We start from the raw sequence: 17,346 nt of genomic DNA on the forward strand, positions 1-17,346 counted from the left end.
TTCCTAGAGCTACCGTAACAAGTTACTATAAACCTTGTGGCTTAAAACAACAGAAGTTATAGTCTTACAGTTCTGGAGGCCAGAAGTCTGAAATCACAGCATCTGCAGCCTTGGTTCCTTTTGGAGGCTCTGAGGGAGAATCCGTTCCATGCCTCTCTCTTTGCTTCTGGAGGTTGCTGGCAGTTCTTGGCATTTCTTGGCTTGTAGATGCATCGCTTCACTCTTGGCCTCTGGCTTCACATGACCATCTCTCCCTGCATGTGTTTTATGTGCCACTTAAATCCAGACCAATGGCACTGGATTTCTGTGCAAGGTCTTTTGACTGGACATGAGAATTCCCAGCTCTCTAAAATATATTTTTCATGTTTGTTAGCAGAAATTAGTCACTGGAAGATGGATTCTTTATAAGGCAGGAAATAAATTTTAAAACAGTGTGATGATGATGCTTTTTGGTTTTTTTTTCTTTCCATAATCCTTGTTTTCAGGAACCTAGTGTTAATTTATGGTTAGTAATAGCTAGGACCTTGAGCAATTCTCTAACCTTCCCTGACCTCAATTTCCTCAAGTGTAAAACAAAGAGATTGGATGAGGTGAGTGAACTCTGGGTCATTTTCAGCTCTAAAATTCTTAATACAGTGATTTCTGGAAAGCAAGTGTTACCCTTGGTGATAAAAGGGCTCAAGTTGCCTTAATAAACTGATTGAGAATTTACAGCTCTTAACTAAGAAGACAATCATTCATGAATCTGAAAATCCGAAAAACCCTGTCCTTCTTTTCACCTTTGACAGGATATAGTCTGAGCTGTGACACCCCCTGCCTCTTCTCGATTACTCATGTAGTATGAGACTCTACAGGATTGGCATCTAGTTGGCTCTTAAATATTTGTTGCATGAGTGAACGAATATACTTATCTATCATTATTGGGAGCAAGTAATGCAGTATCATTCAGGTCTGATCATCTAGTAATTGTGGGCCTGTTAAGATTCCTCCTGAGTGTATACCTAGCAGAAGCAATTATTTTTATTTATTTATATTCCAGTTTTATTGAGATATAATTGACATATAACACTATAATTTTAAGGTGTGCAGCATAGTGATTTGTCTTAAATGCATCATGAAATGATTATCACAGTAAGTTTAGTGATCATTCATCATCTCATCTAGATACAAATTAGAGAAATAGAAAAAATTTTTTTGTAATGAGAACTCTTAGGATTTACTCTCAACAAGTTTCATATATAACATATAGCGGTGCTAGTTATATTTATCATGTTGTACGTTACATCTTTATACTTATTTATATTGTAACTGAAGTTCATAGTAACTTTTGACTACCTTCATCCAATTCCCCCTCCCCCAATTCACTCACCCTACTGTTACCACCCCCACCCCCTCCTCTGGTAAACACAAACCTGATCTCTTTCTCTGTAGGTTTGTTTGTATATTTGCTTTTGTTTGTTTTTGAAGTATAATTGACCTACAATGCTACGTTAGTTCCTGTTACACAACATAATGATATTTTTCTGTACATTTCAAAATGATAAACATGATAAGTGTAATTATAATATGTCACCATATAAAGGAATTACTTAGTTATTGACTGTATTCCCCACACTGTACATTTCATACCCGTGACTCATTCATTTTGCAAGTGGAAATTGGTACTTCTTAATCTCCCTCACCTATTTCTTTCCTCCCCCCAACCCAGAAGCAATTATTTTTAAAAGATGGTGGCAGTGTTTCGCAGTTGCTTTCTGGAGCAGTTTCCTTATCTGTGAAATAGCAGCTGTGAGGGCTGGACTGCAGTGCCTGTGCTCTAAACAGCACAGGAAGCTGCATTTTTCAGCCTGGGGTAGGTCTGTGATCTTGCTCCAGACAGCACCTGGTCAGATGCTTTTCTGTTGCAGGAGGCCCCGCTTGCCTTCAGTGGCCCCTGTGGGTGTCTATAAGGAGCTGCAGCCAGTGACACCACTCTTCTTTTGCATTCTTTAGGGTCAGACTGTTGGCAGTGCCTCTCTGGATTTTTCACTCTGTGCAGGAAACAGTCTGCTGGCTGTCAATGGGGTTTACCTTTTCAGGAGACCAGTCAGGGACGGCTAAAGGCGAGTCTGGTTGCCATTATTGTTGGGAAGATTCTTCTAAGTTTTTTTGTGAGAGGGAAATTTTTTGGCCTATTTTTGCTGTCTTCTTTCCATTCTTACTCTTATGTAAGAAATCTTTATTCTTTAAAACAGATATCCTTCGTAAAAGGAGGAGCTTCTCTAGAATCAGTGGTGTTGGTACAAGATAGGTGTTGCAAACTCAAATGTCTGTAGAGGCTTAGCAGATAACAAAAAACCAGACTGTGTGTATGCTCTCCAGTTTGTTTTAGGAATACTCTGTCCTTTCTGTTTATCTTTTGTTTCCCTAATTCTGGTTGAGATATGGGTATGAAGAAATTTCTGTCCTGTAGGGAAATTAGAAATAAAGGTGTGATGACAAATAGCACTAGGTGTACACCCTCAACATCAAGAAGCAGTAGGGAGTAGTGGGGACTGCAGTGAACTAGAAGGGCCATCCCACCTCTCATGGGGGCCCGCTGTTGCCACAGTGTTTGGTTTTCCAAGATGAGCTGGGGTTTTGTATGAAAATTTCCTGTTGTTAAACTTGGGCTCAATTTAAAAAATCTGTGTGGTTCAAATAAAATGAATTCTGGGGGCAAATTGGTTTGCAGGTTAATTAATTTGAAACCTCTTATGCATGTTGGGGCGGACTGGCATATGGGATGGGCTCCTGGGTCATCTCTCTGTGGGTTGGTCTGGTTTGGTGGGGGGGGTCCTAGCGGAGCTGTGTGTGGAGGGGGCCACTTATGTTCATCCTTGCATGTGCATATGGAGGAATCGAAGATACGTAGAGTAAAAAGCAACTTAAAGAATAATATGTACAGGGCTTCCCTGGTGGCGCAGTGGTTGAGATTCTGCCTGCCAATGCAGGGGACACGGGTTCGTGCCCCGGTCCGGGAAGATTCCACATGCCGCGGAGTGGCTGGGCCCGTGAGCCATGGCCGTTGAGCCTGCCCGTCCGGAGCCTGTGCTCTGCAATGGGAGAGGCCACAACAGTGAGAGGCCTGCGTGCCACACAAAAAAAATAAAAAATAAATAAAAAAACGAATAATATATACAGTTTTATTCTGTTTATGTAAATTTTTTTCTAAAAAGATGTGTATATAAATTTTAAATGCGTAAAAATTTCATAAAGGCAAAAAACAAAGAATACACAAGAAACTGGTAAAGGTGTTGCCTCTGAGATTGACACTGAATTCAAGGCAAGAAAGGGACCTTCTGCTTTTTAGTCTATACCTGTCTGTAACATGGGATACAGTTGACCCTCTGTATCCGCAAATGCAGAACCCACAGATAAGGAGGGCTCACTGTACTAGGCCATTTTATATAAGGGACCCGATCATCTGTGGATTTTGGAATTGGGGAGGGTCCTAGAACCAATCCCCCACAGATGCCAAGGGACGACTGTACTTAATTTTTGTAGGGTAAAATGCAAAGAGTTGTTGGGAAGCATAATTGCTGTATAAAGAGTGTAAGCCTTCCGTGCTGAGAGTACAAGGAACGAAGAAGACAGAGTGGTCTGGAGTGATCAGGAAGGACTACTGGGAAGAGAAGAGGCCTTGAAGATTGGGTAGAATTCGTTAGGGAGACAAAGCCCAGGGGTAGGAAAGATGGGGTGATGGGGGGACTGATAAATGCTTAAACGTGGTAGGGGCTGAGGGTCTAGGGAAGTGGTGAGAGAGAAGGAGGCTTTAGCAGTGAGGAGCCACGGAGGGTGTGTGCCAGGAGATAATGAATGAGAGCTGTGCTCCAGCATGCTCAATCTGGCAGTAAGGACGAGGGAGTTTGGAGGCAGGACTACAGGGTGGGAACCTCTCGTGTGACCTCTTTGGGCTCCCAGGTAGCTGTCACTGATCCCTGCCAGGGTGTTGCCTGGTGAACGAAGGTTATAGCTATATACCTGGTGAATAAGCTCATGGCACTTCCCGTTTCCCCACTCTCAGGAATGTGGGCTTTGGAAGTTGGCCAGCCTCTGTTGGTGCTTCATGTGGTTCCTGTACCTCTGCTGCCAGCGTGTCTCCCCAGACATTTTGGAGGTTCTGTGGAGCGACTGGCCATTGACTGAAGTGTAGCCACTAAGAACAAGCCCATACTTTGGAGTCAGGCAGATATGGGCTTGAAGTCTGACTTTGTCACCTACTGGTTATGTGACCTTGGGGTGGCACTTGACCCTTTTGGGCTTCAATATTCATGTTTGCAAAATGGGGATAAAACAATTTACCTTCTAGGGTCATTGTACCCAGCAGACTGACACATAGCAAGTTGGTGGGCCTTGCTGTACTTTTACACTGTGGTACTCACTCTGATCTGCAGTTATATATATTTATATTATTTATGTTTAATATGATAAAATACTGTATCTATTTATGACCATATCAGTCTATTCTTTTGGATTGTAAGCTCCAGTTCAGTGGGAATAATTATGTTCTAATCACTGTTTTAGCTCAAAACACTCAGCGCAGAACACATAGTAGCGCTAAATAAATGTTGGATGAATGGAGTTTGTGCTCTTAAACCTACTCCAGCCTTTACAAACAGTTGGCTTGTGATCAACTAGGGTGTATCTGTAGTGGAGAGCCTAACTTCTCTGTGGTTAAAACAAGTTTTGTCAATTCAAATGCCCATGTTAGGATGATATATCAGGATGGCTTGTTGAGTCCTTCATTCTTTCATTCTATGGTGGCAGATCTGTTTTGTGGGGCTTGATGTTTATAAAATTTGGGAGGTCTTCTTTAAAAATATATACAGCTGTAGAAAGCATGTACACACGTTGCTAGGCCCCTTTCTAGGGCCTTGGAAGGGGCTTGTGAAAGTGAGGGGCCCTAATACTTGAAATTCCTTAGTTTCACAATAAATCATCTCTGCATTTAAAGATTTCTAGAATACTCCCTACAGGCAGGGGTGGGAGTTGTGAAGGATATGGAAATTTCTAAAAGGGAAAAAATGATGTTAATGGATACAGGTTTTAGTAAAGCTGTCATTCCAAGTAGACTCAGAACAAAACCCCGTTGTTTTGTTTTATGTTTTGGGGTTTTTTTTCATTCAGCAAATATTTACTGAGCACCTACTATGTGCCAGGCACATGTAGGCATTGGAACATAGCTGTGAGAACAGAAGTCCTTGTCACCTGCATCGTGACTTGTAGACCTACATAGATGCAGTGAAGAGCCACGTGTTGCTCTGAGGCTGTGGAGATAAAGGCACTTTGATACCTTAGTTTGCCTTTCTAACCCCCTGCCCTTCTTGGTAGCCATCCCAAGCAGTGATGAAAGAATCATAGATTTGGGAGTGAGTATGATGGCTTGTAACTGCTCAGCCTCTTCCTGGCCATGACCATGAGAGATAGTGACAGAGGAGCCTTCATTTCTCCACCAAAGGCTCTCTGCTTTGGGGCTGATTTCAGCCACAGTGCGGCAGAGCAGAACTGAGTGAGCAATTCATTCTGACTCCGGGGCTCACAAGTGGAGGTGTTTCTTATATTCTGCTACCAGAGGGGCAGCCAACCCCATGGTCTCAAAGAACAGAAGCATTGGGGCCTGGAGACACAAAGTGCCTGCCTCAGTGTTTACCTCCAGCCAGTGCTCCACTTGGCCACAGAGTGGCGGTGACTCACAGCTGGAACTGTGTTCCTGCATAGTTGCCAGGTTTTGCATGGGTGTGGGTGAGGAGAAAGGAGAATGAATGAGTACGCAAGTGGCTGCTGGATTTGTAACACGTTCGGAGGCAGCTGCTCCAGAACCAAAACTGAAAGAGAGCAGGTGGGCTGGGAGCCTCTGCTTCACCTCTGCAGGTGGCCGGACCCTCCCTCCCAGTCTGACCTGAACTGGGGTTTTCATAAGGCCCCAGCTGGGAAGACACAGCATGGAGCTCGAGGAGAGAGTGAGTGTGTCTGCCGCCTTTCCCAGCGAGAACAGAGCTGGAGAGCAGGTTAGTCCTATACTGGTTACTATACTGGGATTCAGTTTGCCGTGATGTATTCTGATTCGTGAAAGGCAAGTAATGACAAAGAAAGGGAGTTTTCGATGGGTTGGTTGGGAGCATCTGCAGTTAAAAAAAAAAAAAAAAAAAGAACCCAATTTAATTGGGAATAAACAGGACAAAAGTATCATTAACTACACCTCCCCAATGTCATTACAAAGGATATTCTGTTGGCAAGTGAGACTGGGGAGGACAGCTGTTCTGCCTCCTTCCTTTGTGTTTTCAATTATGTGCAGTGTTGTTACATTTCAGTCTGTGGCTCCAGCAGTAGTCTGAGATGAACCTCAGTGTCTCAAGATGTTACAGCTGGAAGATCCCTAGAACATCACCTGGTCTAGCCTTCTCATTTTACACTTGAGGAACCTGACTTATTGAAGAGCATTAAAGAGAAGCATAAAACTGGGTGTTCTCTGAGGTCGAAAATGTTTCCATGAAGTTTAAAAACTTCTGTAGAATGTGTGTCCCTGGCTTAGCACAGCCTGCTGGGAAGGCTGTTTTTTCTTGGGCTGTACTTTCTGAACCATGGGGCTCAACCCAATGAGGGACAGAAGTGTGGCTGCAGGAAGGTGCTTATTGATCTGAAACTACTTTGCCTAGCAGGCGAGTTCTAAGTTTAAACAAGAGGCTGGGTGTTTTGCCTTAACTCAAAGGGAAGAAAATGTGTTCTTGAGCCAGGCTAATAATATGGGAGTTTGCAACATAGAAAGAGACAAAACAACTCTATTAGAGTGGAGTTTTAGAGCTAGCAAAAGAAAAATATAACAGACACTGAAGGTTGAGTGTCTGCCATAGGCCAGGCACATTATCGGTACTCTTTTTAACAATCTTGCAGGGTTGGAATTGTCTCCTCTTTTTACAGATAAGGAAACCAACACTCGGAAAGGTCATTAACTCTTTCAAGGTCGGGTACCGCCAGCGAACGGCAGAGCTGGGGTTTGAACTGCAGCCTGTATGACTGAATAGCCTGGGCTTCATGCTTTGAAGCCTGCGTGTGGCCTTGATAGAGAGTCTAACCCCCTCATTGGACAGATGAGGAAACTAAGACCCAGAGAGGTTGTGTATTTGCTCAGGGGCGTGAAACTAGTTGGTAGTAACAGAGCTGGTACCTTGGCTCCTATTACATTACTTCTCTGCCAACTTCCTTTAAAAAAAAAAAAAAGTTAGGGGAGGGGAGGCTATCTGGGTTTGATTTCCTCATTCAGTTAGGAGTTTGGCTTTAGTCTTTTCATGGTTATTGAAGTCCTGTGGAGCCACAATTAAAACTTCCTATTAACCATCAATCCTAAGTATTGGAGCCCCATGTTGGGGCTTGGGGAGATGAGAGGCTTGCAATGTGGGTTACTGGGTCAGAAGAGGTAATTTATGAAATGAGTTGGCCACTGAGTGGAGAGCCTAATGAAACATAGATCTTTTCAGATCATGATGGAAGACTCCAGTCTGTTAAATTCAGTGTTTGGAAAGGAGAGACCTCCCTCTTGCAAGATGTGAGAGCTTCCAGTTCACTCAGTTAATTCTGTGACTGCCTTGAGCTCAGCTCTGTCTGTGCCAGGCTCAGCCCCTTTTGGCACCTTTGGGCAAGGAGAACAGGTACTGAGTGCCCCTCTGGGTGGTGGGTCTGAGGTTTGGCTGGATTTTAGTGTCTTTACCTAGTTGGGTGTGTGAGTGAGTCAACTGTGGACAGTGTGGGAGTGGGGAAGGCCCTTCCTTGGTCTGCACCGTTCTCCCCAGGGCTGGTGGAGTCTCCTAGCCTGGGTGTAGGATCCTTTATCAGGGCCTGGGGGCCCCTGCCTCCCCAGCTCTCTCTGGGGCATGTGTGATACTTGGGCTGCTGAAATCAGAAAATGAGAGTGGTTCTGCGCAGCCTCTCCCTGAAGGTGGTGTGTGTCTGTGCTCAGGCTGTTGAGATAAAGGACTTCAAGTGCCTGCTCCATGGTATTGCTGTTCTGTGCTGCAGGAGATACATGAGAAATCAGTGAATGACTGCCCCCAGCCCTGTGGGAACTTAGGATCTTACTGGAGGTAGGGGGAGAGGGGGAGGAGAGCAAACACACATGAAACAGTAGAGAGCAATGTGAGAGCATATAGCCAGTCACCAAGTTGTAGGTTTCACACCAAATACTCTCCAAGGTCACAAAAAGGAGATACAGGTGATGTTTGTATTATCCTCCTGTGTGTTTTTAATCACTCAGTAATTGCCTCTAGGGTGTTTGCATTCCATTCTTTGATTCTCTCTGCCGGGTGTACTACCTCTCCTTTGCAGCAGAGAGGGGGAGGGGAGTTGCAGGGGAGGGTTAATTTCTCCAAATTATATTGTAACACAGTTGGGAGAGAGCCAAGGATTAAGCATTCTTACCATGTTGGTGTCTGATGCTTTCTTCCTCGTAAGAGCAGAAGCCACTGCCTTTTGATGGCTTATGACCCTTGTTTTTGTCGGTGACCCAAGTCCAGACTTTGGTAGGGTTAGCTAGCCTATTTGGAGGCATGGCCTTGCTTTAAAGTAGGGGTCTCCTTAATCATTATTTCTCATTCATTCATTCAGCACATATCACAGAGCCAGACTCTGTTACAAGCTGATAATAGCAGTAAAAATACAGGCAAGCTCCTTGCTCTCCTGGAATACACTGTTAGTCCGGGATAGTGATGATCGTCAAACACAAACATAAGTAAGAAGAATAACAGTAACAATTAAAATAGGGCGATGTGATATGAAGTGACTGGGAGCCTACTTCAGTGGGTAGTTGGGAAGGGCTCTGAGATGATAATTCTGCTGAGGTCTGAATGACAAGGAACCAGTTAGAGAGTATGGGGAAGAGCATCCAGTACAAAGGTTGTTAAGTAAGAGAGAACTTGGTATTCAGGGAGCAGAAAGGAGACCGATGTGGCCAGAGCAAGATGGGGAAGGAGGAGAGTGGTGCAAGAAGAAGATGGAGCTAGGCAGGGGTCAGATCATCTAGGATCTTGTAAGCCAAGGTAAGGAGCTTGAATTTTCCTCTGTGTGATGTGGAGCTGTTGTAGGGTTGAAAGGAGGAGTGTGTGTGATCTAACTGACATTTTAAAAGATCCATCAGGCTTTTGATGAGGAGGATGGGTGGTACAGAGGCCAGGGTGGAAGCAGGAAGAGCAGTTAGGTGGCTGTTGTGATGACTAGGGTGCTGGCTGTAGACATGAAAAGAAGCGTATGAGTTCAGAGTACGTTTTTTAGCTGGAGGCAACAGGACTTTCGAACATATGATGTGTAGCAGTTAAGGTAAAGGAGTGGAGGATGACTCCTAGGTTGTTGGATAGGGATGCTAATAACAGACATAGGGAAACCTGGACGAGGAGTATTGGATTTGGTGGGAGTGAGGGGAGGAGATTCATTCTATTTTTGCCCTGTTAAAATTTAGATGCCTGTTAGTCATTGCCATTGTTGAGACACAGCCAGGGGACTTCCCTGGTGACGCAGTGGTTAAGAATCCGCCTGCAAATGCAGGGAACACGGGTTCAGTCCCTGGTCTGGGAAGATCCTACATGCCATGGAGCAACTAAGCCTGTGCGCCACAACTACTGAGACTGCGCTCTAGAGCCCTCAAGCCACAGCTACTGAAGCCTGCGCGCCTAGAGCCCGCGCACTGCAACGAAGAGTAGCCCCCGCTCACTGCAACTAAAGAAAGCCCGAAGGCAGCAACGAAGACCAAACACAACCAAAAAACAAATTAAAAAAAAAAAAAAAAAAGACACAGCCAGGTTCAACAAATATGAATTGAGTACCTTCTGTATGCTAGGCATTGTGTGATGCCCTTTCATATAGCCTCACAACAACCTTTTGGAAGGATATTATTATTATTTCCTATTTGAAAATGGAAGAAATGAGGCTCAGAGACCTGAGGTGGCTTGTTCTGGTTTGAACCCAGATCTTCTGACCCCAGGACCCTGGGCTGACTTGTTGCCCAGGGTGGATATTGAAGGAGGCTGGTTAATACTGTGTTGATGGCACTCACTTGGAGAGCGGATGGGGACCATATGTTGTCTCGTCAAGGCCTGATTCCCATGCTTCTGGAAGAAGGACCTGTCAGAGTAATGCCAGTGTGCAGCGAGCTGCTTGACATTTTCAAATGGTGCAAGCTCCAAAGACTGCTTCAGTAACGTCCTCAGCCCCCTTAGGAAATGCCACACGAATAGCGGTGACACTTTGTACTAAATGAACAATTTTGTAAAAGTGTTAAGTAAAATAAAACAAAAGTTTCTTAAGAAGTGTTGGGGGAGTGTAGAGATGCCATTTCGACTGTTGGCTGCTATCTCTTTATTCTGCAGCCCAAATGGGAGCTGAAGGTGGGGAGGCAATTTCTTGTGTTTTTGGAGTTTTGGTTATTAATTTGGGGACCTAACTAGGAGTATTAGTAGGTTACCTGGAACCTTGGCTTTCTGGAGGCACTGGGATTTAGAACAAAGATAGTAAGTGCCTTAACAAGTCTGGAGGCAGTGCTGACTGTGGCTTGAGGTCTGCAGGGTGACTCTTTTACAGCATTCTGAGAGCTATATTGAGGAGCCAGAAGGTCCAGAGTGGTAGCTGCCGCCACGCATACCAATGAGAAGAGCCTTGATAGGGTCCCTCCGTGGGCTTCAAGGCCGGATACTTTCCTTATATTTTAAGTTGTTGCTTCTCCTCTTTATAGCAGGGGCCAGATAAGAGCTTGTGCTGACAGAGCAGATCTGTCACACTCTCAGCATACCAATACCACCACTGTCAGAAAAGCAGATTTATCAGGCTGCCCCGACCTCCACTCTTGAGCACCATTCACCTAACTCCAGAACTTCTTGCCATGCCAAAAAAAAATGGTTGTGCTAAGTAAATTGGAACCTTTATGTTTAACCAACCAGAGTCACTGTTCACATTATAGTCAAAATCTGTATGGATGGGGCTTCCCTGGTGGCGCAGTGGTTGAGAATCCGCCTGCCGATGCAGGGGACACGGGTTCGTGCCCCTGTCCGGGAAGATCCCACATGCCGCGGAGCGGCTGGGCCCGTGAGCCATGGCCCCTGAGCCTGCGCGTCCGGAGCCTGTGCTCCGCAACGGGAGAGGCCACAACAGTGAGGCCCGCATACCACAAAAAAAAAAAAAAAAAAAATCTGTATGGATGGAAGAATTAATCTTGCAAAAATGTTGCAAGAAACTTTAGGACTCATTTACATTTTGACTAGCCCTGTCTGTGGCTGTAGGTGGGCTCTTCTTCTAGTGAGCTCAAATCAGTCTCCGGTTCTCCCTGGTCCTCACTCTGTTCTCTTACCAAGTCTCCTGTGTTGGCTGTCATACTTCTTTAGGGCCTAACCCAAGTCCTTCCAGCCCAGGGCTTGTGAAGACGTGCTTGTTTACATGGGTGGTTACCCATGGCCCGCCTTTATGGGGCTTGTCCTTCCCTGCCAGCTTCCACCCGTGCTCCACGGTCCTCTCACAGGCGAGACTGGCTGCCATTCAACCTGGAGGGCTGCTCCTGGGAGAAAGAGTGGGATCTGAAAATAAAGGCTAGGTTCTGCTCTACCTCATTTGCCAAGTTACTTTCTCAGTAGTCTGAAATGCAACAAAAGCCCTTGCATGGAGGAGAGAGAGTTTCTGTGCTCCATTGAAACCAGCCACCTGGCTCCTGGCCGGTCACCTACATCACTGCCAGGGAGCAAGGTGGCAATTCAGGTTTAAGAACAGGTATTTCAGGGGATTTGTCTGTGCCTGTTAGCTTCATCTTAAGATAGGGTGATAGGACATGAGGTTCTTCATGGGTTTTAGAAAATCAAAAGTCAGGAAATGGGGCAGGCCGGGGGCTTTTGGGCTGAGCGGTTCAGGACAACAGGAAAAGTCAGAGGACTTTGCAGTCTCCTAATGGGTTGGGGAATCCAGCGTTCAATAGGCACCTCCATTTGGTGAAGGTGAGCCTGGAGTGGTAGAAAGAGATCAGAAAGGTGGTGGGTGCAGGAACACAGGAGTTGACTGTTGTGGGCACATCATTTCCCCTTTCTGGTTCTGGGCCTTTCCTCACCTGTGGCTTGATATAACAAAACACAGCCTGCCCTGCTGGCAGATTGTGTGTTTAGGCAGATTGAATGAAATAGTCCAAGGACCTAACTCTTCTTCCTTTGCCCAAAAGTGCTGAACCAGAAGCTTTGCCATTAGCAACCTGGGCGAGTTTGATCGGAAACTATCAAATTTTAAGACCTCAGTATTCAGGAGGCATTACTACTTTTTAAAAATTTTATTTAATTATCATTTATTCGGCTGCATCGGGTCTTCATTGCTGCACATGGGATCTTCGTTGCGGCATGTGGGATCTTTAGTTGCAGCACGTGGGAGCTTTAGTTGCAGCATGTGAACTCTTAGTTGTGGCATGTGGGATCTAGTTCCCTGGCCATAGATCGAACCCGGGCCCCCTGCATTGGGAGCTCGAAGTCTTAGCCACTGGACCACCAGGGAAGTCCCCCAGGAGGCGTTGCTTTGATTCATCTCTTTTCTCAATGTATTGAGTCCTTTTTTTGTTGTTTTTTTTTAAGTTTAGTCTTCCAATAACATCCTGTAACCCACATCTTCATTTCCTTTTGCATAATATAGGAATAAAAATATCTGTGCTGCCTACCTCAGTGGGTACTTGGGAGGGTCAAATACAATAATGAATGTGACCACACTTAAAACTTCATGTAAATGCAGGAAATGGTGGTGATGGTGCTGTGGTTGATAACTGTTTTTAGCAAAAAGGGCAGCGTCCATATTAGGGAAGAAAGGTTGAGGAGCTGCCTCTAGGTCTGATCAAATGACAGCTATATTTTTGTCCACTTTAAAAAACTATCTTTCTTCTAGTGTTAGAATGTGAAAATCATCGCAGTGCCTACACCTTCCAGCTCAGGATTCATTTACCCAAGACCCTGGGCTTATTTAAGCTGGTACAAGTTGGGTGTGGGGAGCCCAGGAGTTGCTATTCAGGTTGTACAGTGTATATGAAGGCATTGCTGGATGGCAGATGCTGCTCCAAGCACATAGAAGATTTGCTCTTTGCTCACATCTACCAGAGATTCACTAGGCTGACCTTGGGATGGGACCAAAGGCTGTTTGGGGGCTACTGAGTGCCACACAGGTGTTGTCATTCAGAAATTTGGCCCTGGGCATAAGGGGAAGGGAGGAGATGGGGAGGGAAAGGGAGGAGCAGTAGATACTGCTGTTTTTCAGATGCCTTGTCTTTAGGGACTTCTGATCTTGACCAGGAAGCTGCCAGCCCCACAGACTCCTAAGGGAAGGGGACAGCAGGTTATCGTGCAAAGAGCATCAAATTTAGAAATTGAAGACCTGGATTCATGTCCCAGTCTTATCACTTATTGACAAAGTTATCTTGAGCAAGTCTCTTAACCTCTCTGAGCCATTTCCTCATTCATAAAACAGGGGTCGAAGGTGTTAATAGTTAAGATGTGTAAGAAAAGGCTTTGTAGAGGTAATTGTGGTTAGGAATTATTGTTATTCCCATTATGAGCAGAGCTTTTTTTTTTTTTTCCTCTAGGTAGAAATGAGGCAGGCTTAGGTAGAGTGTTTTCAGATTCCCTGGTGAATGGAGATGGCTAAAAGAAACTGGGTGCAAATAAAGCCTAACCCATGAACACAATGCAAGGATTTCTGAAATAGGTGTTATGGGGGCCTGCTTCTCATCCTTATCCAAATGCTCATTCCTCAACTCTATTTTTTGGGAAGAACAGTCTGCTGCCTGCCAGATGAGGTCATAGGATTCCAAAGGTTTTGCCTGGAACCAGGAGCTGGGAATTCGGAGGCTGGCAGTGGTTGGGAGGGTTGAGAGGGTGCTAGGGGTGGTGTGCAGTTGCAGGGCCAGGGAGCAGACTGGCCTGATAGTTCTGCCTATTTCACATAGGGCTTATTAGGATTCAGGCTGCTCAGACCTCAGTGCCAACTTTACCCAGACACCAGAACGCAGGACGCTATGACAGCCCCAGGGCCGCAAACTTTGTAGGCTTAGAGGTTTGGGGTTTTTTTTTAACCTTTATGCTATGCTCATTTAAACCTACTAATCTCTGGGGTGAGTCAGGGCTCAGTTTGGGGATGGGGCTGATATCTTAACACTATCGAACTGAGATGATATGTTGACTCTGACAAGAAAAAGCATTTTAACCGTCTGTATAAGGAGCCTTAAAAAATGACCATGCCGGGCTTCCCTGGTGGCGCAGTGATTGGGGGTCCGCCTGCCGATGCAGGGGACGCGGGTTCGTGCCCCGGTCCGGGAGGATCCCGCGTGCCGCGGAGCGGCTGGGCCCGTGAGTCATGGCCGCTGAGCCTGCGCGTCCGGAGCCTATGCTCCGCAACGGGAGAGGCCGCAACAGTGAGAGGCCCGCGTACCGCAAAAAAAAAAAAAAAAAAAAAAAAAAAAAAAATGACCATGCCCTTTGATTTAGTAATTTTACTTCTGGGACTTTAACCCAAGGAAATAATTTGAATTGCAGACAAAGCCCATATATGCAAAGATATATTGACTATAATAGTGGGGGTGGGGTGGGGGAAGCACCTAAAATGTGCAGCATTAGAAGAATGTAAATCTTTCTAGAATGTAGGCACTGTGGGGTAAGGACTTTTTTGTTCACTCTGTATCTCTAGCACCTCAGGCAGTACCTGGCACACAGATGACCAGTAAACATTTTTTGAACAGTTATATGAGAAAAATTTTACATCTATATGATAAGACTATTATTCACCTATTTCAAATGAAGACATCTTAATGACATAGGAAATTTTCTATGTTAATTGGATGTGAAAAAAGCAGTATACAGATTTCTAAATACAGTAAAATCATATTTTTTTAATAAAATGATAAAAAAAAAAGCTAGGAAGGAGAAGATACCCAGGTATATCTCTAGGTGGTGAGATCATCATGGGTGACCTTTTTTCTTTCTATATTTTCTAAAATTTCTAAAATAACTATGATTTCGCGATTGAGAAAAACATTTTAACATAAATCATATTCTTTAAAGAATAGAAAAAGGAGGTTAGGTTAGTTTATTCGTGGATCAGAGCAACAGCCTCTAGAGCCAACTCCTCCTTCCTTTCAAAGAACCAGGCAGCCTTTATGAATACAAAAAACACCTACACACTTCACTGTGTCTGTCAACTCAGTGTGGAAGCTGATCCCTTCTCACTTCAGAAGGGTGATAGAAACTCCACAGTGTTGAAATTGTACAGGTCATGTTGCAGAGACATGCCCATACATTTATATCCCATCACTGAGGTGAAGACATTTTGTAGTAGGGAGAAGAATTTTAAGAAGATAGATTTTTCTGGGTGGATGTTAATTCTTGGGATTCTTTCCCTGGTTCATGGGTTTTGGAGGCTGTTGAAAGTGCCATCTGCTTTCCTTCATTCTTGTTTCCAGCTCGTGCCATCTTGAAGTAACTTTTAGCTGAGTGAGTCAGTTTGTTGGAGTTAGCCCTTCACGGACTGTCTCTCTAAGATACAGTGCTGTCTTGGAGGCAAGACTTGCCTAGAATTGAAATCCCCACGTCTTAGGTGGGCTTTGGCGCCTGAGCTGGAAGTTTCTGGTTTTTCAGTGCATCTGGGTTCCGGAGTGGTCTTACCCTGGGAGGAGTCTGTGTTGACCAGGGGTCCTCAGACATTAATGACCTATTGTGTCTGTGAGCCTTTCCATTCACAGGACTTCTCATTCATTATCTCTCTTTCTCTTTAGCCATAACCAGCAGACCACAGCCTTCAGGCATCCTGTGAGTGGGCAGTTTTCTCCAGAAAATAGCGAATTTATTCTTCAAGAAGAGTAAGTACATTTGTATATTCTCCTTTTTCAGGCAGAGCTTGGGAGCTTAAAGGCATTTGCTTAAAACAAAGCTTGTTGGACTGTTTTCTCTCTCAGACATAGGGGCTTGGCGTGGATTGTTTGATTCAAGGTGAAACTCGAGAATTTTGTTTGTCAATCTCTAGACTTCTTTCAGCGGGTAGATGTGGAAGTGGGGAGATGATATGGGGATGTGCTGTGATGGTTATTGTCAGAGCCTCTTCATAGCTCCCTTTCCCCAAATGATCCCTTTCCCCTCAAGCATCAGCTAACACACTCACCTGTTGTGAGAGTACCTTAAATACAGCTTCAGGTCCAGCTGAACCAACCTCCTGAGGAGGCCTCATATAGGAGCCCAAAGCCAGGGCTTAGAAGAGAAGGAGAGCTGGTGGCACCCATTGTCCCTGAACATTTTGAGTCCTTTCTGCTTGCTTTCCCTAACATCGGTGCCGTCTTGCCCCTCAGTCCCATTTCACCAGGGCCTCTGGGGTACTCAGGTAGGTTGTACCACCCAGGGCTTGTCCGCTTAAAAATGCATGTACAGCCTACGCATACATTTTGGGGAGATGTTCTCCCAAAATGAAGGCAGAGAAATGTGTGCAAGTGTCTGTGTTCCCTTCTGATCATTTGAGACAGTTCTGTTCAAAGAAAACAATTCTGTCTGAGAAACTAATAGAGTCATTGGCTTTAAGTGTTTTTCTTTTCTTTCTTAAAAAAAAATATATACACACACATACATATATATGTATAATGTGTGTGTATATATATGTATATATACACATATGTATATACACACACACACACACACACACACACACACACACACACACATATATATATAATTTTTTTTTTTGGCTGTGATACATGGCTTGTGGGATCTTAGTTCCCTGACCAGGGATTGAACCAATGCCTTGGCAGTGAAAATGTGGAGTCCTAACCACTGGACAGCCAGGGAACTCCCAAGGGTTTTTTTTTTCCCCTTCAAATCATTTTTCTTCTGTTCAGTCACCTAGGTATGTTCAAATATAATCTTAAATTATCAGTATTTTTACAGCATTTCCCTCTCTCAGTACTTAAACTTTTAAATTAACATGGAAAATTTCAAACATATACAAAAGTAGAGAGATACAGTAATAAATCCGATATATTCATTACCCATCTTCAACAGTTTCCAAAACATGACTGATTTTATTTTATCTGTACCCTCCCCCTCACCCCTGGATTATTTTGAAGTAAATTCTGAACATATTATTTCATCTCAATAGTGTTTCCAACTTAGAATCATTATCCAACAGAACTTTAAAAACTAGAAATCTGTAATTATGATCATACTGACATTCCTTGCATGTTTACTCTGTGCTGGGAATTTTATATGCATATCTCATTTAATACAATAATACAATAATCCTGAGAGGTAGACCATCATCACCATCTTAGAGACGAAGATACTGAGACCCAAAGAAGTC

The 17,346-nt window shown here is 44.4% G+C and overlaps 1 protein-coding gene across 18 annotated transcripts in view; it reads left to right on the forward strand.

The window, feature by feature from the left end:
* The window catches only part of PLEKHA7 (pleckstrin homology domain containing A7), a 242,947-nt gene that overhangs the window by 141,876 nt on the left and 83,725 nt on the right, over positions 1-17,346 (forward strand). For 17 of the 18 annotated variants that reach the window (XR_010841356.1, XM_067038143.1, XM_059069813.2 and 14 more), the window contains one exon: positions 15,779-15,862. Coding sequence is in view for 14 of the 18 variants with exons in the window: in XM_067038143.1 (XP_066894244.1) it covers positions 15,779-15,862 (84 nt within the window). In the remaining 4 variants the exon portion in view is untranslated. Of the gene's footprint in view, positions 1-5,963; positions 6,030-15,778; positions 15,863-17,346 lie in introns of those variants that run through there. The other variant, XM_067038154.1, reaches the window with a different exon arrangement.

This window comes from Kogia breviceps, chromosome 7 (genome assembly GCF_026419965.1).
Source record: "Kogia breviceps isolate mKogBre1 chromosome 7, mKogBre1 haplotype 1, whole genome shotgun sequence".
Lineage (NCBI taxonomy): Eukaryota > Metazoa > Chordata > Mammalia > Artiodactyla > Physeteridae > Kogia > Kogia breviceps.